Here is a 25644-nt window from a genome sequence, read left to right on the forward strand (position 1 = left end):
GGGCTGATGTTCGGTTTTCTTTCAAGGTGCTTCGTAAGACCCCAAGCTTCTGCCCCCCCGTAGGGTATCCAAGGCAGTGTGCAGTGATTGTGTGCTTTCCGTTTGAGGGAAAGAGGTAAGCTGATGTCAACTATTACAGACTGCTCCCAAATTTGCACCGTGCATAGCGCTAACCTTTGGTGCAATTTTCCTTTGTGCTGACAGTTTGCTCTGGATAATTTTGTCCTTGCACTTCATCCAATTCTCTACGTGGTGCCTGGCTATTGGGAGACATTACTATAGGGAATTTTTTTTGTGTGTTATAGAATTAGGTATGCAGCCGAGTCCACTTATACCAATATCCAAGCACCAAGGAAATCCCATCATTATAACCAATAATTGTAATAAGTGAGTTGCAAAAAAAAAAAGATGAAACAGACCTTACACAATTTTAATTGCACGCAAGCAAGGTCTAAAGCCATAGTCGGTCAGATTTGTTTTCTGCACGCAAAGCTGGCGCACATCTTTTTCAAGAGCATCTATAGGTGCTTCACCTAGCTGAGCAAAAGGTCCTTGGCGGAAACGAAGTCCTTGAGGAACTGTGTCATGCATTGGGCCTCCTGCAAAGACTACTGAATAGGCTGCTCAACCGCGTTGTCAGAGTCATCACTGTCACTGCTGTCCGTAGCACGTATCCGCGTGACGATCGCTTCTTCCCTGAGGCACTCAGATGTTTCCAAAACATTGGCCCTGACGTCCCATCCGCGGAAAGACGGAGGCAGTTGAAGAGACACCCTGCCAAATTTTAAGCGGCGCACACGTGACACAACCACCAAACGCGGAAGCGAGCGGTGCTAGCGAGTGGGCGGGCGCGGGAACGATGACAAAGTGCCGGCGCCGAGAGGGGGGCTCAGTAGGAAAACTGCTCTCCTTCTCCCTCGTTTCCTCGTAAGCAGTACAGTCGATTCATTTTCCGAGAAGTGGAAGGGATGAGGCGCATCGCGGCTCACGGCGCATGTTGTCAGCCGGCGGCAGCTCACATTGTTGGGTCACGCTGTAACAGATTCAATCATTATATCCGATATCGCAGTGCTGGAACATTGTAATAAGCAGTTTATTTTACCATAGAAAGCATGCAAAAGTGGACGGTGCCATAGTTGCTTATCGTTATATCCGATATATTGTTATAAACGGTATCGTTATAAATGAGCTCGACTGTATAGGGGTTTTTTATGTGTGGGACAGTTTTTGTGAAGAATATTCAAAAGGTATTTGGTGTGTATATGCGCACATGTGCGCGCACACAGACACACACACACACGTCGCCTTGAGAATTTCAGAAAAACAATCTGGCAAAATTGTAATATTTAATAGACAACAAACAAGCCCGCACCAGCAAGCCCGCACCAACACACTTTTTCAGTTCATGTAATACGTACTAACTGCTACCCTGTGCTCCGCATGAAATGCTGCTTTAATCTTGTTCTGATTTGTAGTGAATGACAACTGTACTAAATTGCTGAGTGCCAGCATGACCTCTAGCCGAAATTAGCTGCAGCTATGCATTGCAGGTACTTCTCCCCCCTCCCCCCTCAAAAGAAAACAAATCTTGGCTAGGCACCAATGGCATGGGTCAGTATTCTATTTTGTGATAGCTTTTTGTGTGATACTGTGCGTGCGGCATTCACTCGGTGAGTGTGTGTAGACCAGAAGTGTATTTTATGCTGGCCAGTCTTGACAGTGCAACACCTGCAGTAGAAATTAAGGCCATGGAAGGAAAGCTTGCATTCATAAGATTTAAATTTCCAGTTGCCTTTGTCTTCCAATGAGTAAAACCTAGCCAGCCTCGAATACATGTGAGTCTTCTCTCGTACTTAAAAATATTGGGTATATTGAGCATGTTGATTAGCGCCATGAAGATGAGAATGCTATAAAGGCAGTGCTGGTAACGTAGTACTTAACAGGGAGCTTCATCCCGATAGGTTCTTTAGATAAGGGTCATATTAAATGGTTTTCTAGCATCGCTTTTAATATAAAGTAGGGGAGGGTTCCTTGTTTTGAGAGGGCCCACAGCCTCATTGCTTACACTTGTTTCTCACACTTATGGGGAACTGCGTGAAATGCATATTCTCGCCTGTTATGCCACTCGGAGCGGGAGCCAAAGGAGGTCATTCAGTCGTGCTTGCAGCATTGTGTAGCCGTATTGCTCAGAAAGATGTAACTTTTTGTCTGAAACTTCATCACAAAAAGTGAAGCAGGGTGCTTAGAATTGCAATAAGGCACTGAAGCATGAAAGCATAAATTTACACTGGCTGCCGAACTAATTAGAGTGAAAACTTGCTGGATTTGAAAGTAGTAGTAGTAAAAATTTAGGGAGTGGTGAAAACTCGAAATTTTTAATATTGTGCTTTAAAAAAGACGAGGGATGTCAAACATTTCAAGATCGATTACACTTGAAGGTCCGTATTTTCACTTTAAAGTCGTTACCTTTTGGAAACCTTTCAAAGCATAACTTAAGGCACAAATTAGTTTAAGAAAGTGACTTTGTTTGGCTCGGCTGGTTGAATTCGTTTTTTCTTTTGAAGACAATGAGTTTCTATTCGTATTAGCTCACTGGTTACTGAGAAGATTGATTTTGGCATTTCAGTTTTGGCTTTTTTTTTTTTTTTTTTGAGGGCCTTGTAATAATGAGTGAACGCTTTTTCTTAATGCCTAGAGTTATTCCAAGCATCTCTCCCACATGAAATGTTAATTTTAAAAGCAACAGTTAGGATAGCTCTCATCTTGATATTGCTTTGTCTCCTTCACTGCAGAACTTACTATAAAATTTTTCTGTCTTTGGTAATTGATTGATTACAGCAGTCACTTCTCTAATGCCCATGAAGCTAAATGAACACATTGTGATGGTTTCGTTTAGGTTTTTTTTTTTTTAAATGTGTCCCTGTACTGTGTACAACTCCCTGTGTTTCTTTTGCTGAAAGGAGTGCTACGGAGTAGTGAACAGTGTGCCCTGGCTGGTGCAGTTGGCTTGCACATTGACGGCGTGTGTCTGTTACATGTGTGCGCAGCAGCTATACCATACAAACCAGTGGATGGAGTGGGCTTCTGTATAGATTGACCTCTTACTTAGGGATGCAGTCCACACATTTGTTTTGTTATGCGGGGTGCACCGCATGATGTCCGCAGGATGATTCGTTCTGTGGGTTGTAAGTCAGCTATTTCGCTCTCCAGCTGCTGCTTGGCTACAATATCCCTCTAGCCTCACCAGGTTCCGGCATCACTCATGTCAGAGTAAAGACAGCTTTTTAAACATCGCAAGACCAGAATGAACAATGCGAAAGACCTAGTTCAAAAACAAACAAAAAAAAAAACAAAATAAAAGATTTATTGGTGAATCTTTAACAGCTAGTGAGCATCTCACACTGCTCTCCCTTGCAGACTTGAGGCTTGGCCCAATGTGCTCGCCTTGGTCTATCTTTAGGGGTCTGCCACATAGTGTTCCTCACACATCCCTCGCACATCGTGCCAACCTTGCTTTGCATTCTAACTCTCTCAGTGGTCATGTTGGCTTTCTTTAGCAGCGGCATTGGCTGCCTGTCGCTCCTTTTGTTGTCCACCGGTATCGGCACTTTGTCGCTTTCATTCCCATTCCAACCTCTTTTGTGCCTACTCACACTTGCTTCACGTTCCACTTTATGCTGGGATGCTGGGTAATAGGCACTTCAAAGGCGAGAGGTGTGGAGCAGCCATCGCTTTCCGTGCTATAGGTAGGCAACTGCACTAAGGCCACAGCACCGCAGCCAGCTCAGCTTGACGTCACCTCTCCCCGCGCGTGCTCTGCCTTTCTCTGTTTTTTCACTATCTGTTCATGGATGGGCAGTGAAAAATTTTTCCAAAATGCCTCATCTATTACTCACGCAATAAAAGAACTCACATTTAGTGAGTCCCCATTTCACAGGCACCATAGCAGTAGTGTCCATTCACAAAGGGGCGATGATGAGAGTAGAATTCTCGGGCTTTTCGTGTTGTCACATTACGATTTACACACCCCCAATGACTGCTTGTTTAGAGGAGCAATGGCTCTTATGCACATTTCTGAAAAAAAAAAAAAGCTCAATATGTGTACCATTTTATACGATAACTAAGATTTTAACGTGTTCAGTCATTTATCTCTACTGGTGTTACTAGGTTTTCTGGTATAGGTGTGGGACTGCTTGCTAGGGTTCTAAGATTGCTATGTAAGCTATTTCAGCAGCAAGCCTCAAGCGCTGTTCTTATAGAGGCAGGTGACAAGTTCTATGTATGTGTAAAGTTTAAGGCACATTCCTACTTGCAACTCGGGCACGTCACGCGACGGCGTGTCACGGGATGAGGTCGTGTTCACACCTGCGACGAGCAATGATGTGACTGCATTTAGCGGAGCTCTTACCCAACCTCTACAACTTTCTTGGTGCTTTTACCATTTGCAGTAAAAAAAAAAAAATTGTTACACGAGCGTGACAAGAACAGGTAGAAATCACTCTAAAACACGCGGTACTAACCTGGAACAGTGCTGAAAGCATTGCAATTTGATTTTAGGGTTTAACGCGGCGACGAGGCGATGAGGCGCACCGTAGTGGAGGGCTCCGGATTAGGTAGCTTTGACCACCTGGGGATCCTTAACGTGCGCCGAAATCTCGTGCTCACGCGGGTTTTTGCTTTTCGCCTCCATCAGAAAAGTGACCGCTGTGGCCGGGAATCGAACCCGTGACCTTGTGCTCAGCAGCGCAACGCCTTAGCCACTGAGCCACCGCGGCAGGTCTGAAAGCATTGCAGGAGGAGTCGAAAATAACGAACTCAAGCAGGCTCTTTCCAACATATTATTGCAGGAAGAAATACAGTGTAGACCATTTATAACGTAACCGCTTATAGTGCGGGACCGGATATAACGCGGGTTTTCGTGACCACCGGTTTGCCTCCCATAGAACTCGATGCATAAGCATACCGCCTAAGATGCGGTTGGCCGAAGCACAAAACCGTTTATAGTGCGGTTTTTCGGCGGGTCTGCTCATCGACCGGCGCAGCTGGGGCATCGTTTTAGGGTAGCAAAAGAAAATAAATGATGAAATCGGCCAGCTGACGCAGCGCGCACCCCTTGCTCTCCTAACTTGGACACAGAAGAAAAAAATAGGCACCCTTTAGTTCGCGCGAACGTGATAACAACTGTCCCTGCTTGATGCACCTTGGAAGATAGCGATCGACTCCCCTCCCCGTTCGCGCGCGGCAAGTTGTTTTTATTAATCGTGAACCGCATGGCCCGTTTTCGCACACGAATTGTGCACGTCGGCGTTGCGCGTGCGTTTTTTTCATGCTCACGTCTACGATTCTGCGCTCGCGGTGGCTTCTTCGCGTGGCAGTGGGAGGAGCCTGACGACTTGCACCAATGGAAAGACGCGCACCTAATGGCGGGAGATTCGAAGCGCTCCGAGCCGGCTAGCCGCGCCAGAGAAGTCCCTCGATCAGATGAAGGGACTTTAGTTTAGGCTTACCGCCGCGGACCCGCGGTAATTTTTGATGGGCGCTTTCACAAGCAGCGTGGATGGCAGTTTATATTCCACTTTGCGGTCACATCATCAGCTCTTTTCTTGCATGAGCATCTTCGCTTGCGCCTCGTGCGGCATTTCAGCGAGCGGTTAGAAGTGGTCGCTGGAGCTGCCTGCACCGCTTCACGGCCAGTGCCGACGCCATGTTGCCGCCTCTTACCGCGCCGCACACATTACGTCAGTTGTATCCGCGCCGGCGTCGCCGCGCCTGCGGCGTGCGCTGCACGTTTTCGCGAGAAATCGCTCCATGCATGCGGTTCATGCTTTAGAACGTTGTGCAGATAAGCCACCGCTCTCCCCGAACAAGCGAGCCCCGCGCAAAGATTTCCACCACCAGTACATTGCGCTGATAAGCAGCCGCCTTCGGCATCGTGAACCCAAGGTGGGGTAAAAAAAAATCCTGCTGGCCTTTCTTATCATGTCTTGCGGCATCTTCATAGACGCAAAAAACGCAGCCATGGTCTTTCAAAACACAAACACATCGGAAGTTAAAGCCGCACTCGCCGTTTGTAAGATGGCGCTTTTGCAATGTGTGAGACCCGGCAGCAGCGGCTGATGTTAAAAATAATACGAAATAAAGACCCTTCCTTCGTTTTTAGGCGCTGTGCGTTTGAGTGATAAAAAATTTAGGATGACTTGAGAGGTAGGTGGCGATTTGGTTGAATTCGCGCACGTTTTGGTTATAGTGCGGTACCGCTTATAGTGCGGATTTTTGCGGCTCCAGCGACATACGTTATAAGCGGTCTACACTGTACACACGTTTACTGTCACGCCACAACACTTGTATCCCGGCCTGCAAAGTTAACTTCTTTTCACAGACGCAGAAGTTCTGGCACCTTAGAACTCCACGGTGCTTACTACTTGTCGATACAAGTACGAACAGGCTGCAAGTCAGCCTACTGTCCCGCTATCCATCTAGCTATATACGAAGATTACTTGCTTCTACAATTCAAACACATTTCTCTACACTGATGAGTCCCACGCTGTTTATTGATTCATATGCGTGTATGCTAAAGCCACTGATCAAAGAACTGAATTATAAAGGACATTGCTTGCCGGCCTGGCAGGCCCGCCGAGGTTGGCTCGCCGTCGTTTGGAATGCCTGATGTAAACAAATGTTTTACTTCCGGCTGCGTCAGTCGGCTCTGCAGCTATGATTGGCTATTTTGTTTTGTGATGCCGTCACGCAACAAGGGAATTTGGTCCGAGAGTGATCAGCTCCGCCGTCGCAAGGTGACGAAAAGCGACAGCCTGCTCATCGCTTTGTGACATCGCGCGACATGCCAAGTTGCAAGTGTGGGAATGTGACTTTATTGTGTAGCTTTGTGAACGCTGGGCAGGAGTATCTATCGGTCATCTTATTCTCTCTGCTCTTTGCTTTCTTGAAGGAACAGTGAGGCTTCCAGGTCGGTTGCCATGAATGATTGTGCTCGTGATGGCACTGCAAATATCTCAGAAGTTGAGGTAAGCTCTGAATTCATTTGAGTTTGCAATAAACTCCATCCATAATGATTGTGCTCGTGATGGCACTGCAAATATCTCAGAAGTTGAGGTAAGCTCTGAATTCATTTGAGTTTGCAATAAACTCCATGGGTAATTAGGTTGTGATTTGGCACATTGTATAGAAAGTAATCATTTATTGAATTACAGAATTTAGTCTGACTGAGCTTTCACTATGCAACTTAATGTGTGGGAATCCACACACACAAACACGGGCACAGCACACATTGCATGAAAACAGCAGGTTTGAGATGGAATGACTTTATTTGCACAATCTAAGAAAATATATGCGAATTATCAATATCAAATCCATAAACAAAAAGAACACTACAAATAAAAGAATAAACACTAGCGTACATTACAAATATGTATACTCGCACCTACTGTTTCTATATATAATGTATGGTGTTTTTCTTTTTGTTTATACACTTGTTCTCGATTGCTTTTGGTATATTTTCCAAGATTATGCAAATAATCCCCACGCACTAGTCGGGGCTATGTTAGCATTCCTGGCATAGTTTTTTGACACGCCACAGATGCATGCACCAGTAAATGCATGCAGTTTGATGTGCCATCCTTTACTGGGCAGTTTGTAGACCATTTTGGAGGCAACTTACAAATTGATGCGAGGCCTTACGTGCCACTTTTGTGAAGAAATTGATCAAAAAAGCCTCTGTCATATGAGCCCTTTGAGTGGTGGACACATTTTTCTCGCCATGTTTTCATTATCGGTCATTGCAGGTATTCATATATTCATTATCGGTCATTGCAGGTTCATTGCTGGACTAGTAGTAAACGTTTGTCTGCATAGCTTCTTCTCTTTCTTTACCTTAATTTCGCAGCATTCACACATTGTATTTCTGCAACTTAAATCGCCCAGTTGTCTTGATGGAGCGCACTTGCACGCAATTGCCCGCTCACCACATTAGAGGTGCACAATCTCCAATTTTATTAAAGCTCAAAAAATTTCCCGTCAGTCAATTTCCCGTCAGTCTAAAAAGCGGGCTTTTCCTGTGCTTTTGGAAACTTGGGATGCAGACAGATATGGTTCTTTCGACATTTCCACATGGTGGAGTATGTTTTGCTGGGGTTCAGTCACTACATGTGTCCGCCCCACACTTGGACCACTTGCTTTAGGTATTTTTCCCTCACTTTTCAGCTTACATATGTTGTACAAGGAGTGTGCCACTTAGGCTAATGTACACCAGAGCTAGCATACATTTGTGTCTTGCAAAGCTTAAACTAGTTAGGGTTTCTTGTACAACTTCGGTGTTGCGCGAAAAAGCCAACCCAAAGGAGAACACTATGTGGTGAAGCTTGAAACTGCATTTTACTAGCGAAAAACAGACGCGGACGAAGAAGTACACAGGACACTCGCTAGACTACAACTGAAATTTTACTAAGCGTCCGTGAAACAAAGAAAGATAACATATCACCATGCCCTTCCCCTAGTGCAGGGGTTCTCAAGCATGTTGGTCCCAGGGAACCCTGGTAAGTTCCGTTAAGGGGGGACGCGGCTTTCAACTTCGGAAAAATGACCAAAACATCGTTTTTTTGAAACCCACATATTCGGCTTCTATGTTTCCTATTCTGTGCGTCTGCAAAGTTTTTACGCTGAAAAGCGTCGCAAATTGGCATAAAAAATACTTTTGTCAGGCGCGGTGACAAACTATCAGCGCAAAAGGGCGAAAAAACGGCAATTTTCGGAGCGCTCTATCTCCGCAACGGTGCCACCGGGCGCGGCCATTTTGATATGGTTAGATCGGCCGAGCGATCGTCTTTCCCGTTCCGCTCGTCTCTTTTATCTTCGTTCATTCACAAACGCACAAACGGCAGAAAAGAAACGACGCACAAACGAAGCTAGAAATAGATGCTGAAGCGCTATTGGTCCTCCGGTCGGGGCACAGAACAGCGACCCTCCTGATTGGATGTCGCGGGCGCAACGCAAGATGGCGGCCGCCTGAGCTGCGTAGCGAGCGGATTGAGTTCATTTTCGCCGCTTCGCTCGGCCGAGTTTCTGTTCAATCTGTGGTATTCAACACGGACGTTATCGCGATGGGAATGCCAGAGATAACGAGCCAGATTACGGGAAGTTGTGGGGCTCGAAAGGCGGAGGTCATCGAACGTTTCGTGGTGCGCGTGACTCTACCGTCGCCAGACCCCGGAGGGTGACGCGGTGTGCGCGCTTGCGATAGCGGTTCGTGAAGTGAACTTTTAGTCGGATTTGCGATGTTTACACGCTTAGTTATTGCTGTGTTTTGACTGTGGGCTCGCTAGCCTTGAGAAAGAAACGGTCGACGTGTCAAACGCTGCGGCGCGCACGGCATAGCCGACGCGCATTGGAGCATCACATGACTGGGCAACCGGTTACGATTGAACGCCAGTAGTTGTAATTAATGCCTGCGACGTTAGTTTTAATCTTAAAAGCGACCTGACCAGCCATATCAGGTATAATCAAAGCTCGATATGTCGCGGTAAGCGTGCGCTGCGATGCGCGCGAGCCATATCGCCTTTCTTGCGCAACGTTTCCCGTGCACTTGTAATTTTCATGCAAACAGGTTTTGAGTTAGTAATATAGGAATAAAAATATGCTCTCTGCGTTAAAAATGTACGTTACTGTGGCAGCATTTAACAGTGATTTTTTTAGGGAAATTATTGATACCATTGCTCAGGGCATACTAGCTGTGCTGCGAGAAATATTGGATGCCTTGAATGTCAAAAGTAGTAAAAAAAATATGCTCTTGCATTGAAGTTGGGAGTTATGCAGAATACTCTACCAAGCTTCAAAGTAGCTCATTTTCAACCTTGTGGTATGCAAACTTTTGGCAATGAACACCTGCACTATGAGTACTAAGTTGCTGTGCCAGGCAAGAAAAACATGAAAAAAAAGCCAAAAATGTTCAAATTTAAGTTAAAAAAATGCTTAACTTGTTGCCATGGTGACAAAACTGCAAAAGGAGGTTGTCCAGTGCGATACAGCCAACCAACTAACCTACTTTGCATTGAAAGCCCATTGAAACCCATCTCCCCTCCGTTTGGTTTGCAAAGGGGGGTATGTACTCTTCACGGAGGAGCTGAAAATGATGTTTTCTGGAAAGAGAAAGGCTGAAAAGGCACTCCAATTTCAAGGCAAGGCCTTCCAGTAGCCCCATGTTCAAAAAGACATGAAAGGCTACAACCGTGACGACTTTTGATATGTGAAACCTATGTTGCAACTTCGGAAGCCGTTTTCTCAAAACAGTTTTTTTTTGCCACCTGTGTCGCTTGTCCCAGGGATTTCTTCGTGACCGCTGGGTCTATTTTGATTCCATTTCTTGCATTACATTCCTTGATGAACTGTTCAGGTCGTGACACTTTTAGTTTTCCAGATTTGTTTTTTGTGATTTTTTTATTCAAATAATCGTTCACAGTTGACATGCCTGTTGCACATTAACCTCTAAAAAAATGAAAACTAAAAAACATTGTGTTGTAAAAAAAAAATTCTAAAACTGTCACGACCTCGTCCATTCATTTGGGAATGCAAAGCACTTCGAACAAGTTTTCTATCGTGTTTTATAAGCCGCTCAAGCTCGGTACAAGCGGAACAGAAAGAAAATTTCATACATAAAAAAGTTATCAAAATATTAACTTCAAATTTTTATGGTGTTATCACAGAAGCATTTCCAGTTGCTGTGCCAATTTTCATCAAAATCCACAAAGAAATAAAAAAGTTGATTTTGAAAGCCACGTCCCCCCTTAAGTGCCAAGTAACCCCCCCCCCTCCCGCCATTTTTCATTCCGTTCATGCTACATTAACGTGCAATAAATTTAAAAGCAAGCAAGGGTATCGTTTTTTTTCCGTCGACTTTACGCGAATGCGTACGCTAGCGGCACCTATCTCCAAACAGGAGAAATGCGCATGGGGGTAATACAAGATTGAGATTCAAGTGCAATAGTTTAACCACGTGGCCAGTTTTCGGAGTCTGGCTGGCTACAAGCTGCTGGCGAGATTTATTGCGCAGCTCGCGCGTTTCTGTTATGCGCCGAGATGTGCTTACTGACACTCGGGCGTGAGTAATGGAGGTTCCTTAGATCGATCGCACCTCAAGTTCACCATATAAGACTTTGCTACTGCGGAACCAGGGAAAATTTATCAGTGGCTCGCGGAACCTTGAGAAGGGGCCTGCGGAACCCCTAGGTTCCGCGGAACCCACTTTGAGAAACCATGCCCTAGTGAAATGCAGTCAGATAATCAAATAGCACAACTTTCTGCCTTAACCAGAAGCTTGAAAGTTTGTACGTTAAGTGGCATAGCAAGCTTTTATTGTGCTTATATACATATTAGCAAACTTCGAATATTTTTTTGTAAACTTTGGATATCTCTAACAGTGAAACGTCACTTCGGATTGAATAGAATAACAAACGATATTTGCAAAGTATTCCAAGTTGCGAGTATTTGCACCTGTAAAAAATATGCAGAAGTGTCAATGTTGCTTCACAGGAACAAGATGTAATAAACAATTTAGATACTACACCTAAAGAAATACATATTATAGGCGTAGTATCTGTGAAAAAGTCCTGCAAATGTCATCTAACTAACATTTCTTCACTTACAGAAAAAATAAATTAGTCCCACTGAGGGTGGTGCTATTGGGCAGATCGGTTTCTCAAAGTTGTAAAACAAAAGTTAGCCGCACCTGTGTCGCAAAAAATATATATAAAGTTGAACCTAGTTATAAGAGACATGGATGTAAGAGACAAATGTGTATAAGAGACACTATTCACCCACATGGTTGGCTGCCCTATCTTTCCCATTAAATTGACCTCTTTTATAACAGACATCGGATGTAGAACACAGTTGGTTATAAGGAACAAGTCATCCTTGAACTTTAATCAATAACCTCGCTTGTAACAGACATTTTAACTTCAGATGCAGTGCCACCAGCTACTAATTGCAGTTGTTTCCATTGTGGAAGCACAGGTGGACGACAGACGCCTGCATTATAACTTCAGGCAACACACGGTGGTTCAGTCAGCTATGAAATGACGGCGAGGATCCCTGCCAATGGAAATGCAACTTACAGAAGGGGTTGAAGCTGACTGCCATCCATTGGAGCGCGACCGCACTTGTGGGTAGCTCCCACTCACGTAGCTCCCAATCAGTATCGCAGATGTTGAGTCCTGCAAGCGTAATGAATAGCCTGAGCACACAGCGGAAGAAGCTGTGCGCTCTGGCTATTCATCAGACTTGTGAACTCAACATCTACGATTCATCTTCCACAAGCAGTGAAAGGAAAGAAAGCTTGAATCGGTTGTAAAAAACAGTGTAAATACAGTCATGAAGCAAACAAGATTCAGAACTGTTTCATAAATTCTGGGGGCCAAACATAAGTTAGAATGAATCTTTTGCAACATGCTGTAGTGTTCTTTTGAGCTTATTTTAGTCATACGGTGCCCACATTGAACTAGGGTCTGATTAGTAAGTGAAAACATGGTTCCCTGCTTATAAGAGACATCTCGGAAACTGTTCCCCGGTACGTGTCCCTTATAAAGGGGTTCAACTGTATATATCTGCTTGACTTTTCTGTTTTCGAGGCATATCTTACAGTTCCAGTATTAGAAATGTGGCGTTTCTGTGGGACACTAGCACGATGTCGACTTTGGTGACACTTCTAAAATCACTGCTGGTCAGAAAAACAGCAAAATTGAGGGTAGAAGTCAGACACGAGTGTTTTTATTGCCCGCTAGGTTGCACCAGTTGTCTAGGCAGGCTTGGAGAGCAGCAAAACTAGAATCTGAAAACATGACAAACTGCTGTCAGTTGGAATGAGCATGAGCAGGAAAATGTTAACTTCTGGCCTCAGTTAGAATCTATACAAAGAATGAGGTTTGTAGTTTGTAGAAGCCTGAACAACGAAGCACTTAACCTAGTATTCGACAAGGATAGCAGAGAACCCCTGAATATGTTTACCAATGATGACAGCTAATAGAGTAATGAACTCGTACAGTCAGGCTATTACGAATGCACCCATATTTTTAGTTTACGGCTAGTATATGAAAGAGCACCCACTACATAATTTTCATTTTATAACCCGTATCTTATGTGGGTGTTGAATAGGAATAGTATGGCATACATATATTAATGTGTGTGTGTGTGTGTGTGTGTGTGCGCACGCTTGCACACGTGCACACATATGCTCGTACACTTGCGCATACAACATACACACACCTTTTTCACCGTCTTTGATAAAAACTGTGCTCATGACCATGTCCATAAGCCCTGTCATCCTTACGGAACCTCATAGCTAGTATGACCACCAAGATCTAAGCATTTCATAATTGACATGGAACCTCTCTTTGGCAGTGACGATACTATAGGGTTTTGCATGTTGCCAACATAGGGCGATAGGCCACATGTTTGCTGTGTTTTGATTAGACAGGATGCAACTTTTCACAGGGTGCTTCGCTAATGGCTGGTAATCTTCATTGTTTGCCTGGGCCAGATTATTTCCTTTGTTTTTCATTTGCCCATGTAAGACTTTAAAAGCTGATTTAGTATGACGTTAGCGGGATCAATTTGAAAGTGTTAGTGTGTAGAACTGCAGAAAAGTATTGTTTTCTTTCCTGTTTTGTCTTTTTTCTCATTAAATATAGGAGGATTATCCTCTTGATGTAGAATTTCGTCAGGCTAGACAGAGTGCCTCGTAATCATCTTGTCTTGCCTTTTTCTTTTTCTTTTTTTGACAGGGAGCCTGTGCAATGAACGGAAGTACTCTTGAAAGTGAGACAGACTTTTTGAGCATTTCGAAGTAAGATGTTAATTTTTTTATGTGGATGCAACGAAAAAGTTACCTTTGACAATTAGATAATTTAGTGCTCAGTTGGGGTAAATCAAACTTAAGTTTCTTTGCTTCCTGCTTGATTTCCTGGTATTATTAAGCCCACTTGTGACAAGTGAGGAAGTTACACACAAAATTTAATTTCATTGGAAGTGTAGAAGAGATGAGTGACCAATATATGCATTGCCTAGTTTTAGCTCTCTACATAGTTCTATGGTTATACCAATAAAACTGCCTAGTCATAAATTCTATAGTGTCAAATTCACCATCTAACTGCACCTTTTCACGATTTTCAGTCACGTCGGCCTATCCACCCCTTCTGAGGTGAGGTCACTTCTGTGTTTATTTGGCAGCTTGCACAATTCCTTAGTGTTTGTAAATTTCTTTCAGCAGTTTGTGGCATTGCTGTGTGTGTTTCATGAAACGGGTGGTGATGCTCAACCTCATATGGGTGCGCACCTTATTGGAAGTCCAATTTCAACAAGTTCTGGGTCCCTTAAAAGGAACTTTACTGCTCCAAGTCTTTACTGTTAGCTCACAATTATGTCAACACAATTTAACTTGTGCATCAGCACCAAACCCGACATTTGAAATAAATAGTAATGCCATCCTCATCACATTTTGTCCTCATCACATTCTGTACCAGTGACAACACCGTAATGCTAAGAACCTTTTTGCGAAGGAAAGTTTGACATCCACCTCAATGCAGCCATATGGCTACAAAGGAAAGCTATACAGCTTTCTCAAAAACTTCGCAGTTAAAGAAAAATTCGTCCTGTTCAGGGCGAATGTTTCTTCAACTGCGAAGTTTGAAGTGAAAGGTTTGGGTTTATTAAAGCTTTGATTGAGAAAGAGAGTACAAGCGGCTACATGGTTGGAGGATAGAAGAGAAAGTTAAGTGGCGGCCCGGGCGCGAACGGAACCCAATGCATCGTCTATTCAAAGCTCACCACTTGCTGTTGAAGAGAGGTGGAGAGGAAGCTCGTGGGGCCGTGTGTTGGGAGCTGTTCCCACAGGTGGCTTGGTTGGGGCTCTTACACCATGGGTTGGGGCCTGCCGCCAATGCACTCGTTTTGACTATGTGGCGCCATCTGTTAGTTCTTCTTGTAGCAGTTGCAACCTGTTTTGGACCAAAGAAAGGTGTGTAGTTGGGAAGCAGCGGTAGTTGCCATAACTCTGCAGCCTGCTGTGGTGTGACGGTGAGACTGAGATTTTCCGTGCCTCCTCCTCCCGGTCTGCCAGTTTCTCCATATTTAGGAATGCTCCATCAGTGCAGAACATCTGGTGATGGGGTCGGGTCACATATCTACCTACCTCCGGCAGCCTCTCCATCTGTCTGTGAATCCCGCTTTACTTGGATGCACGCATCAATTCTTCATCATCAGTCCCACTAAGACATCCATCTGCCCAAGTTGCGGCTGGTCATGTACATTCTTAAACACACAGACTTGATTTCGCTTATCCTCCCGTTTGACATCTGCTCCTGTTCCTTTGTTTTCCACACAATAGGGGCTGTTGTAGAGTTTATAGTTGGCACTCATGAAAATGAGACCATTCAGATTTTTTGTAAGTGTATTGAGTTTGTTGTCGAGGCTAAAGGTGATTTTATAGCCCCAGAGAACATAAAGAGAAAAACCAGCAAGCGAAATTTTATGAAAATATGTGTTTTTTGAAGAAATGTTGCTTTTTTTGTTGTGCATTTTCTCAAACACCCTGTGCACCCTCTAAGGTATGAGAAAGGAGACAGCTGAATGTTTGTCTGGAAGCAACATGCATATTCCTCTGAGTTGAAAGACTAAGAATGTGGCAGCATTGGCATTCTAATGCATTCAGAGAATCTGCTGCCTTACACCACCATCTTCTAAAGGATTTTTGAACACTCCCTCGATTTTGTTTCAATTAATGTGTCAAGTTGTGCTGTCTACTAATTGTTGTGCTGCTTTGCAAGCCACTTTTCTGTTCTCCTTGTATTCTAAATAGGTAAAAGCTGCCGACTAGTGCATTGTGTTTTGGTATCAAAACATATTACTCTTTGTGTTCTAGGGCAACTGTGCTTTGTAGCTGTTCTTTTTGTTGATTCAACCTTCACTTCCTTTTTTCTTTTCTTTAATATTAGTTCCGCGCATGGCCTGGCCGAAGGTATCCGGTGCTAGATGAAGATACAAGTGGAGGTACATCATATTTCGGGCTGCCACGCTACCCAGCAACTGAGGGACATGTAGTGGAAAACCGGAAGGTGGCTCCAAGACCATCTTTTTACACACGAACCTCCACCTCCTTGGACAGTTTTTTCACACCCCTCGTCCCACCAAGTGTGAACAACGATGAGAAGTGGGCACGGAGGCGCCTGTTCCCCAGCTCGCCGAAACTCGAGCAACTGATACCGTACCACCCCTCAGACGAACCGTACCATCATCGACCCTTGTATGCTGCTAATGTGCGTTTAGACAAGAATGCTCCGAGTCCCTCTACCCATATCAGCAGCCTGGAGGGCGCAGCTGCTTGTGGCGAATTGCAGTCTCAAGACCACCAGCAGCCCTTGTGCGCAGTGTTGAGTGTGCATGCAGGCAACGATGGTCATCCAACCAAAACGAGTAGCCACGAGGACACTGCTGCCGATGGTGGACCACAGCCAGACCACGCCACTTACTCTGGCATGGCACACCATTCTTTATCAGTGATAGACAACTCTACGCAAACTGAGGACTCTAGGAAGACGTCTGGAGTCACCAGCACCCAAACTGATGCCGAATTGGAGGTAAATGAACATTCTCTTCTCCTTCGTATAAAATACACAGGAATTCTTCATGCATCAGCTAGTAATCACCATGGCAGGATTGCTGTTGAGTTGGGCTGCTGCTGTGCCCAAGATCATGTTTTTTTTTTTTTTAAAGGAAAACTGGCCATGTTTCAAGGGTCCACAGAAATATTTTTGTTGCCACTGAAAATACTAATGACATACATGGCATCATGGCAAATGATGCCAGGTACTATAATGTAGATAATTGAATGCCCTTTCTTGCAGTATCAATAATTTAAAAAAGCTTTATTAAATGATATGCACAAAATTTGCAATATCAAACTTTTTCTTGAGACAAAAAAAATGATAAAAAGTAATGAGGTAAAAAGTCATTATCACTAAAAAATAAATTGATAAAAGAAATCGAGATCATAAGTACTCTAGATACATGTTTCAAAAATACAAAAAAAAAATCGTCCGCACGAAACAGTTTTTGAGATACAGAAGCAATTTTTTTGCTTTTGTGGTTGCCTGAACCATGCAGTAAAGTAGTCTTTGAACTTTGAACGGAGGCCCATGTGTTTAGTCTTTGATTGATGAGGAGGCTGTAGCGAAAAGCAGTAGCATGCAATAAAGGTGCTGTGGCCGATAAACCCATAATTGGGCAACTTTGTGGTAATACCAAATACGAATTTCTTGCAACAAAAATGGGACTGACACTTTTTGTAATCCTTGAAAATGGTTGCAACAGCATTCAAGACCAGCACAGGAACTCCAGCAACGCACATAACAGCAATAAAGCAACTACAAGTCAAAAACAAACTTCACCGACTTATACCTACCAATATTGTAAACTATTTGACCCAATGCTGCTTTCAGGGTGCATATGTACAATGATTTAATGTCATCTTCCAAGTCATCACTGGTGCCCTGATCACAAAAATTAAATGCTGATTCACCCCAAAAATGGAAACAAAGCTGATGTGCTGAACTAAGCACTGGGAGGCTTTGTTATGTTTTAGGAATGTCCCTAATGCAATAAGTCAGGAAATTAAATCATCGATCAGAGTGATCAATTTTATGGGGGCACAGTAGTGAAACAGTTAAAGCAAGTGTGGAAACAAGCCAGATGTAGCCCACAGCAACCATTTTCAATCAAGGTATTAGTAAATGTTATGGAATAACCCTGTGATACTTATTGTGCATGCATGCGGGTCACATGCCTTGTAGTTTGTGCAAAACACGTTACATTTTTTTTTCCCTCCAACTTCCAGCTCTCTGTGCCTTCCGGAAATGTTGAACGAGACCAAGAGCTGTGTTCTTTAAGGGAACGTCTCAACTTGGCGTCTCAAGAGGTATATTTTCCTTAGAATTGTTGGCAACTAAAATTTTTAACAATTTATATGGGTTGCAGTGCATGTAAATACCTGTGTGTAAATGTTCGTTTTTTTTTTTTTTTTTAATGTGATAAAAATTTCCGCACTACACCTTGTAATACAGCTCGTGCTAATTTTCAAAGGCATCAAACCAACTTCCCATTTTACAGCGCAGCTGTTTATGCACAGTTGCCAGTAGATCGCGGTGCATCTCAATGGATCGAACGACACAGAACAATTATTACCACTCTCACCACCATCTTTGTTGACACAGTAGATAGGCCGAGAGGCTAACTTTTCACCATCATCTTTGTTGATGCATGGACAGCAGTAGCTAAAAAAATCGTCATTGCTGTCATATTTATTACGCAAGAAATCAGTCAAAAAGGTAAATGTAATTCATCATTATTGTCACTAGTAATGCGTAAACAATCAATAGTGAAAGCGTTCATCACCATGGCTGGTGTTGTCTTCATCAGTGAAAAATTTTACTCTGGGATGGATGGAGCTTTATTACGCTGAGCGGGCAGTTTAAGGATGGCAAGCGGTGCGCCCGAACCACACAATTAACTGCTGAAGCTACGGGCAACCTCTAACGGGGTTATGCTTTTCTTTCTTTTTTTTAGGCCCAGTCGAAAACACTGCTGGCCATGCAGCTCCAGACTCACTTGGATTCCTCATCCAAGCAGGTAAGAGCCGTGTTTTTTTTTTAGTTGCTGGAAGGCATGCCCATGCAAATACATAAAGAATTGGTCACCTTTTAACATTTTTAATTTTTACATTGTTTGCTGGGTCATGCTTTGCTCAAGCGCAATACTTACTCTGGCCATTCTAATATTTTCAATGGTAACACATTGTTGCAGGTGGAACTCATGGAGCAGGCCCTGCAGAACCTGGAAAAGAAGCTGTCAGCATCGAGGCAAGAATGTGATGATTTGAAGAAGGAAGTGACATGTGTCCAAGTCAAGCTGGAGCATGCGGAAGCAGCTACAAAGAAGGAGCAAGAGGTGAATACACAGCTGAGAACAGAGGTAATTGCTCTTTTAAGCTTTTGAAAGAAGCAGCAGCCCCACTTTTATGCACCTAATTTTCAATGGGAGGCACACACAAGCCAACATGTTGTCCTGGATGTGTAGAAATTCGAGCACGGGGATTAATTTCATCACTACTATCGTGGAGAAATGCCCTAATTTTTTGTGGACAGCCAATTTTTTATGGAAAGCTTCAGAAAGTGCAAGGCCAAAAACCAGCTTGTCCGCTTAGAGCAAAGGCATTCTATGCATAAAATGTCAAAGCAGGCGACATTTTACAAGGTGAGGACTTCGATGACGGGTTTGTCTGAGTTCAGGTTCATGTGCTGCATGAATACACATTCTTGACTGTGTGTTTACTCAGTCCTGTTTAATTCCTTCATGTTCAATGCACTGGCTGTTCTTCGAGGCTACTGCTGAGTGATGCAGCAGTGACCAAGTGTTTTGGAGTTCGTGCGGTGGTGCACTTTGAGAAAATCCAGGGGTGGCTTCCACCCACAAATAGTTGGCAGTGGTGCTAAAAATATGCATAATTATAATCAGGAAATTTCATTGCTCTTGTCATATAATTGGTGCGATAAAGGCTGCATCGAAACATTTTTTAGAAAAAGAGTAGTTAAGAAGCAGTGCAATCTGTAAAATGCCCCGGCATAACTTGCAGGAGAAATACCGTACCCACGAGCAGAACTGGGAAATAAAAAATAAAAGCTTTGCGCGTTGTACTAGGAATGCTAGCGTGCTTAATAAGACGCCTCACTTTTACATTTTGTCCACTCGATGGCTTTCTTGATGAGAGGTCGACTGTCATTTTTGTTGCTGCGTCATTTCTGGAGGAAAAGTTCAATTTTTTGTTAAAGCACCATGCAGTTTATATCTATGGCATACTGCTGCGTTCACAAATACTTTTTAAGTAGGTATTTCCGGTGTCCATTTGGCCAAACACTCAGCTGGTGACTGTTATTCGTTGTAGAAAAAAGAAAGCTGCTGTCACCTGCAGTGGGCAGATTTATATCAGATGGCTGTTTCGAGTTGATGTCTTCAACTTTACTGGAAGGCCTGCGTTTTGGTTTCATTGTGAGCTTGTAGCCATTCTCCGTGTGCAGTGTATTGACCATTTTCATCATGCAGTTGCAGCAGCTCTCTGTCACCGTGCAACACCTCCGAGATGCATTGGTGGAGCTCAAGAAGGGTGGTGCCCCTGCAGCAAGAGAAGAGCCTTCCTTGAACTATGGACCAAAAGTGCACGATGTGTAAACCGGACCTTTCAGTGCACTTTGGTGGGGTATTCGTCGAACTTCTGGTACCTACCGGGGACATCGTATGTGTTTGTGGTCTTCGATTGTGTGCTGCAGCAGTGAAATCTATTTGTGGGGGGAAAAAAATTTGTTCCGTTGGCCAGGGGGCAGAAGAAATACATTCCAGGGCGTCTTCATCGCAAGGCAAAATCCTCTGTGTGATACTCTTTTTTTTTTAATTTGATATAGAGCCTTGTGAGCTCAATGTTTGATGAGTAGAGGTGTGCAAATGATGAAATTCTGGCTCGAGTCGAATAGTGCTGGACAGTAGCGAAAAGTTCAAATGTAAAAAATAATTTAACTTCAAATTTAAATAATTCAAACCTAAAAATGTGGGGCTAATACACACCGTGAAGGTGTTCTGACCCTGTTAGCATTGTGTATGCTTTGTAACCGTGAAACCACTTCAAGATTGCTATGTTGGCAACATTGTGCAACTTTTTGAGACACGTGAAACAAAGATCTCATGAAACAAACTCTTTGTATGTCAAGCTCTGGGTAGCAGTTGATGTCATTAGATGTCAGACCCAGGCAGGAATGTGAAGCTGGTCCCATTTGGGACCAACTGGAACCAGCTTCACATTGGGACCAGCTTCCCATTTCCACCCAGGAATAAGGTACATCCCGACATCAAGCTGTCGCATCCCCTCCACCTCCCCCTGCAGTGCAGGCCTCCTTGTTGGCCTTTGTTAGGCTTATTGTTAGGAGGCTGATGTCGTTATACCTCACAGCTTTGTTTGGCCGAACATTAGGTCATTGCGTACTCATGCTTCTCTGCAGCGCTAGCACGAAACAAAAATGCTGGTGTGATCGTTGGCCAGTACACCTCTGCAGGTAGGATGTGCTCCTTATATACGCCTTGACGATACCTTTGGGACTCGCAATCATGAAATGAAACGAAAAATCCTAGGGTGTGAGCTCTATAGTGGTAACATGCTAAAGAGTTACTGTTTGTATTTGTACTTTCCGTCCTGAGGTTAATAAAATCACAGTATTTCATTGTGATCAAAATAATTTGGGCAGGCTTGTGTAAGAGCGGGAGTATTTTTTTCGTGCCCAATGAGGTAGACTACAGCCTTTCGAATGGGGTGCGAGCGATAGCTGGCAGTGGGTTATCACTCAGTATTTAAATATACGCAATTTTGTTGCGGCTGCATATGGTTTTCGGAACCATATACCACCACTGCCAAAGTAAAGGAGGCAATATTCCGGGCTTATTCAATGCACTTAAGCTGTTTACCTTACCTTGTTGGTAGATTATGGTGCAGTTAGCTCGCTTAGTCTCAGTTGGCAGGCACAAAGGGATCATCATTGTTATCGTCGTCCTTGTTGACTCTGAAAATGGACTAAAGCTGAAAGCTTAATTGCTATAATTGCTGCTACCATCATCGTATATTTGTGGACAGTCAATAGCCAAAACAACCATAGCTGTTGCGATTGTCTTCATTGATGCAAGAGATTTGGCCAAGATGATAACTGTTAACCATCATAACTGTCCTCTTCATCAGCGCTCAGATAGTCAGCAGCCAAAACAATCATTGTCGTGTCTGACATCGTCTTCATTGACATGGGGGGTTGATGAAGGTGCTTGCTATAAACCATCATATAGCATCACCATCATCTTTTTGTACAGTGTTCACAGCAGCATCGCAACACAGGTGCGTTGCCCCGCTCTAGCAATGTTCAGCAGGCAATTTCAGTGCAAGTCAGAAAAGCCCATGCCTTTGCTGAACGTGCATATACCTTTTGAAATCTAAGGTTTGACGAAATCTTGTCTGGTCGGGTAGAAGAATCCTGGTCATAAAAGGGGGATCGTTGACCAAAGGCTTATTAAAAAAAGAGACATTGTGAATTCCATACAGGAGCCTTGTTCACACTTGACTGAACAAGGCTTTAGTATGCAAGCTGAAATGTCTTTTTTAAAGTGAAGCCTTCTGTCTCACTGATGGCGTCTGTAGTCCACCTCAAAACCCGCTACAGAAAAGCCAACTTCCACCTGTAAAGCATACTCTGCCTCAAATATACTCTTTCACTGGGGAAGCCTGCTTTAGGTTTTCGTTTTTATAAAGCGAAGCTTTCTGTCTCACTGATGGTGTCTGTAGTGGAAACTAAAGTCCAAACTGCCGGCGAGTCAAAGTCTAAACTCAGACGACAACAGAAGAATCCCTCACGAGAAAGCTTCACGTTCAACCATCGCCGTTGTTCGATGGAGGGATGCATGATTTTTTTTAGTAAACCTGTGGTCAGCAATGCCCATTTCCTGCCAGCTTTCAATGCTGTTGCCATTCTTCGGATATTTCACCCAGTTCTGGGGCTGTCTGTTTCTGTCCAACTGTTTTCATCTGTCTGTATCTAACTTACCGTTCCCCCATGGTAGGGCATCAACTTGACCTTCAGACCAAGGAGAATGGAGGTATGCGAGGAGGAGGAGTGGGCTAACACAAATTTGTCACACATCGAGAAGAGTGCTACTAGCATCACATAGGTGGCTTCTGCCTGATCTTTTTATCCTCCTGGCCCTTGTTGCTTTTGCTTCCTTCTGTCATAGATTTCCTGCAATCCTTAACTGTTAGCTAGATCAATAAGAAAGGTGCACGGATGGAAAGTGCTTCTTGCAGCATTACAAAGGCAGCTATTGCAGCCATTGCATCACTTCAATCTGGCTTTGGAGCAGTGCATGTCGGTTTGATCAAGTATTATGTGCACCCATGAGTTCCAAAAGATGGTTTAGACATGGTAGTTTTTACAAAGACGGTTACTACAAGCCAATTGAACTTAAATGTAGAAGAGAATATGCCCAGGCACGTGGTAAAAGGAGTGCTGATATTTGAAGTTTTGAATCGAATTATTCGCTCAGTCATTATTCAGTTCGAACCAGAAACTCGTATTCGCACATCGCTAATGATGAGGAAATCATAAATTTTCATGATGCTGTGCTAGTTTTTGTGATATGCCGTCACATTTGTCTTGCTGTGTTGTGATAACAGCCAGGGATAGTCTATTCAGAACAAATGCTCTGGTTTGAGAGTGCAATAATGAAAGCTTGCATATTTTGGGTAATAAATATTTTCACTTCAGTTTATTTTGTAGTTGTTCATTCAGTATACCATTGCCAAATGTGCACTGTCACCTGGCGAGAGCTAGAGAAAAGGCTCTAGTTCAAAGCTTGTGATGCATAAGTGTGAGAGCCTTGATGTTGTATGGTAGCAGGACTACACAACATGTTTTTCTACTGTTTGCACTGCAGAGTAAGTGTATCCCACAATGAAAGGGGTTGTAGTTTTTAATTTGCACAAATTTGTTCACACAAAAAATTTGTCTTTCAAAAGGGATGTTTTCATTTACGAATTCTCCTTGTGCAATTTGATTGCATTGGTTGTGATGGCATGCATGCAAGTCTACCGAGCAGGGTGCAGCAGGTACAGAGTACAAGTGTTGTTCTTTTAAATCAAAAATAAGTTGATACAACCATGAAATTTGTTGTACATAATAAAGCTGATAAGATTGAAATGGCATCTAATCTTATTGCAAATGAGGGGGATGTAATTGTCGTAGTTTACGCAATGTTCCTCTTCTGAGCTTTAGAAAGTTTAGGTACGAGCTATGGCTCTAGACCATGGTTTCTCAAAGTGGGTTCCGCGGAACCTAGGGGTTCCGCAGGCCCCTCCTCAGGGTTCCGCGAGCCACTGATAAATTTTCCCTGGTTCCGCAGTCACAAAGTCTTATATGGTGAACTTGAGGTGCGATCGATCTAAGGAACCCTCATTACTCACGCCCTTGTGTCAGTAAGAACATCTCGGCGCATAACCGAAACGCGCGTGCTGCGCAATAAATCTCGCCAGCAGCTTGTAGCCAGCCAGACTCCGAAAACGGGCAACGTGGTTAAACTATTGCACTTGAATCTCGGTCTTATATTACCCCCATGCGCATTTCTCCTGTTTGGGGATAGGTGCCGCTAGCGTACGCATTCGCGTAAAGTCGACGGAAAAAAAACGGTACCCTTGCTTGATTTTGAATTTATTGCACGTTAATGAAGCATGAACGGAATGAAAAATGGCAGTAGGGGGGGGGGGGGTTCCTTGGCACTTAACGGAACTTAGCAGGGTTCCCTGGGACCAACATGCTTGAGAACCCCTGCTCTAGACAACTTCCACATAGAGCTTGCCACAGAAGAGGGCTTGCCAATAATTTCAGTGTCTTTTTTTTGTAGTACTACAGCACGCTATTTTCTGTTACAGCATTTTATTTATGTTATAGGGCATTACGAAATAGTGAGCCCTTAAGTGATACCTTGAATAGTACTGGTGAGCTATACTGCCCATTGCTACATGTTGCTTCTCTGATTGAGCATTTGAAAATTGTGAACACTTGGCCTAGTTGGCTTTATCGATAATGCACTTGAATGTCGCTCAAGCAGACAAAACGTCTGAGGCGAGGTACTTCGATATCCTGCAGTGTTGCCAAGTCAGTCAATAGTGGGTATCCAATATCTTGTGTGTGAATAGACCACAAACTGCAGTTCACACTAACGTGTTTTAAGGAAGGACATGATCAGTTCAAATGTGAACAATGATAGTGCCACTGAGATGACAAAGACATTTTAGGCCTACTCCTTGAAGTTTCCCTCAATTAACTGAGCCATGCCGAGGGTCCTGTTGATGAAAATTGTACAGCAGCCATGTAGAGAAGCGCATTTATAGACTGGCCCTACAGAAACAAAGAAAAAAAACCCTTGGCAGAAATATCACAATCTGAGTTCCAGCTATCTTAAACCTAGTTTTCAAGGATGAACCTAGCATTATTAATGGCTAACTGCTTGGGTGGGCCTTCATCAGCAGCTGCTACTGCATGTGTTGCAGTCAAGGATAAGGATAATGCTGACTTGACACTGTCAGGGTGCACTTAACCCTTGAAGTGCCACTCTCAAGTATACCCCCGTGAAAATGGCTAGAGCATTTCTAGCAAGAAATCATAATTTCCAGCTTCATTTCTGACTAGATTATTAGATTCTCGCTGGAATCGACAACTTTCTAACTAGAAAAATTCTTTGTCTAGCTAGAAACGATTATTTCCAGCTTGCGGTTTTTTTCCTTCTAGCTGGACTGACAAATGCTAGCTAGAAGTAAATCTCAATCCAGCTAGAAATGAACTAGAAACAGAATTTCTAGCTAGAAATTTTGCTATTTCTAGCTAGAAATCTGCTATTTCTAGCTAGAAATTTTCCTTTTCTAGCTAGAATATTTCTAGCTAGAAGAAATTTCTGGTTCAATAATCCAGCTAGAAAAAAACATACATTTTCACCTGGGTACTCAGGCCCCACCCC

At 43.6% G+C, this 25644-nt stretch overlaps 1 protein-coding gene across 2 annotated transcripts in view; it reads left to right on the forward strand.

Moving 5' to 3' along the window:
* Positions 1-23401, forward strand: part of LOC144155652 (uncharacterized) — a 38235-nt gene extending 14834 nt beyond the window's left edge. Inside the window, exons 7-14 of one of the 2 annotated variants that reach the window (XM_077687232.1) lie at positions 6950-7025; positions 13788-13849; positions 14176-14203; positions 15996-16637; positions 17894-17974; positions 18622-18684; positions 18859-19002; positions 20155-23401. In XM_077687232.1, coding sequence (XP_077543358.1) covers positions 6950-7025; positions 13788-13849; positions 14176-14203; positions 15996-16637; positions 17894-17974; positions 18622-18684; positions 18859-19002; positions 20155-20280 — 1222 coding nt within the window. In that variant the 3' untranslated portion in view covers positions 20281-23401. Of the gene's footprint in view, positions 1-6949; positions 7026-13787; positions 13850-14175; positions 14204-15995; positions 16638-17893; positions 17975-18621; positions 18685-18858; positions 19027-20154 lie in introns of both variants that reach the window. The other variant, XM_077687231.1, reaches the window with a different exon arrangement.
* The last annotated feature ends 2243 nt before the right edge of the window (positions 23402-25644 follow it).

Source organism: Haemaphysalis longicornis, unplaced genomic scaffold, assembly GCF_048455015.1.
Source record: "Haemaphysalis longicornis isolate Haplotype H1 unplaced genomic scaffold, Haemaphysalis longicornis Haplotype H1 scaffold_1, whole genome shotgun sequence".
NCBI classification, from domain to species: Eukaryota; Metazoa; Arthropoda; class Arachnida; order Ixodida; family Ixodidae; genus Haemaphysalis; species Haemaphysalis longicornis.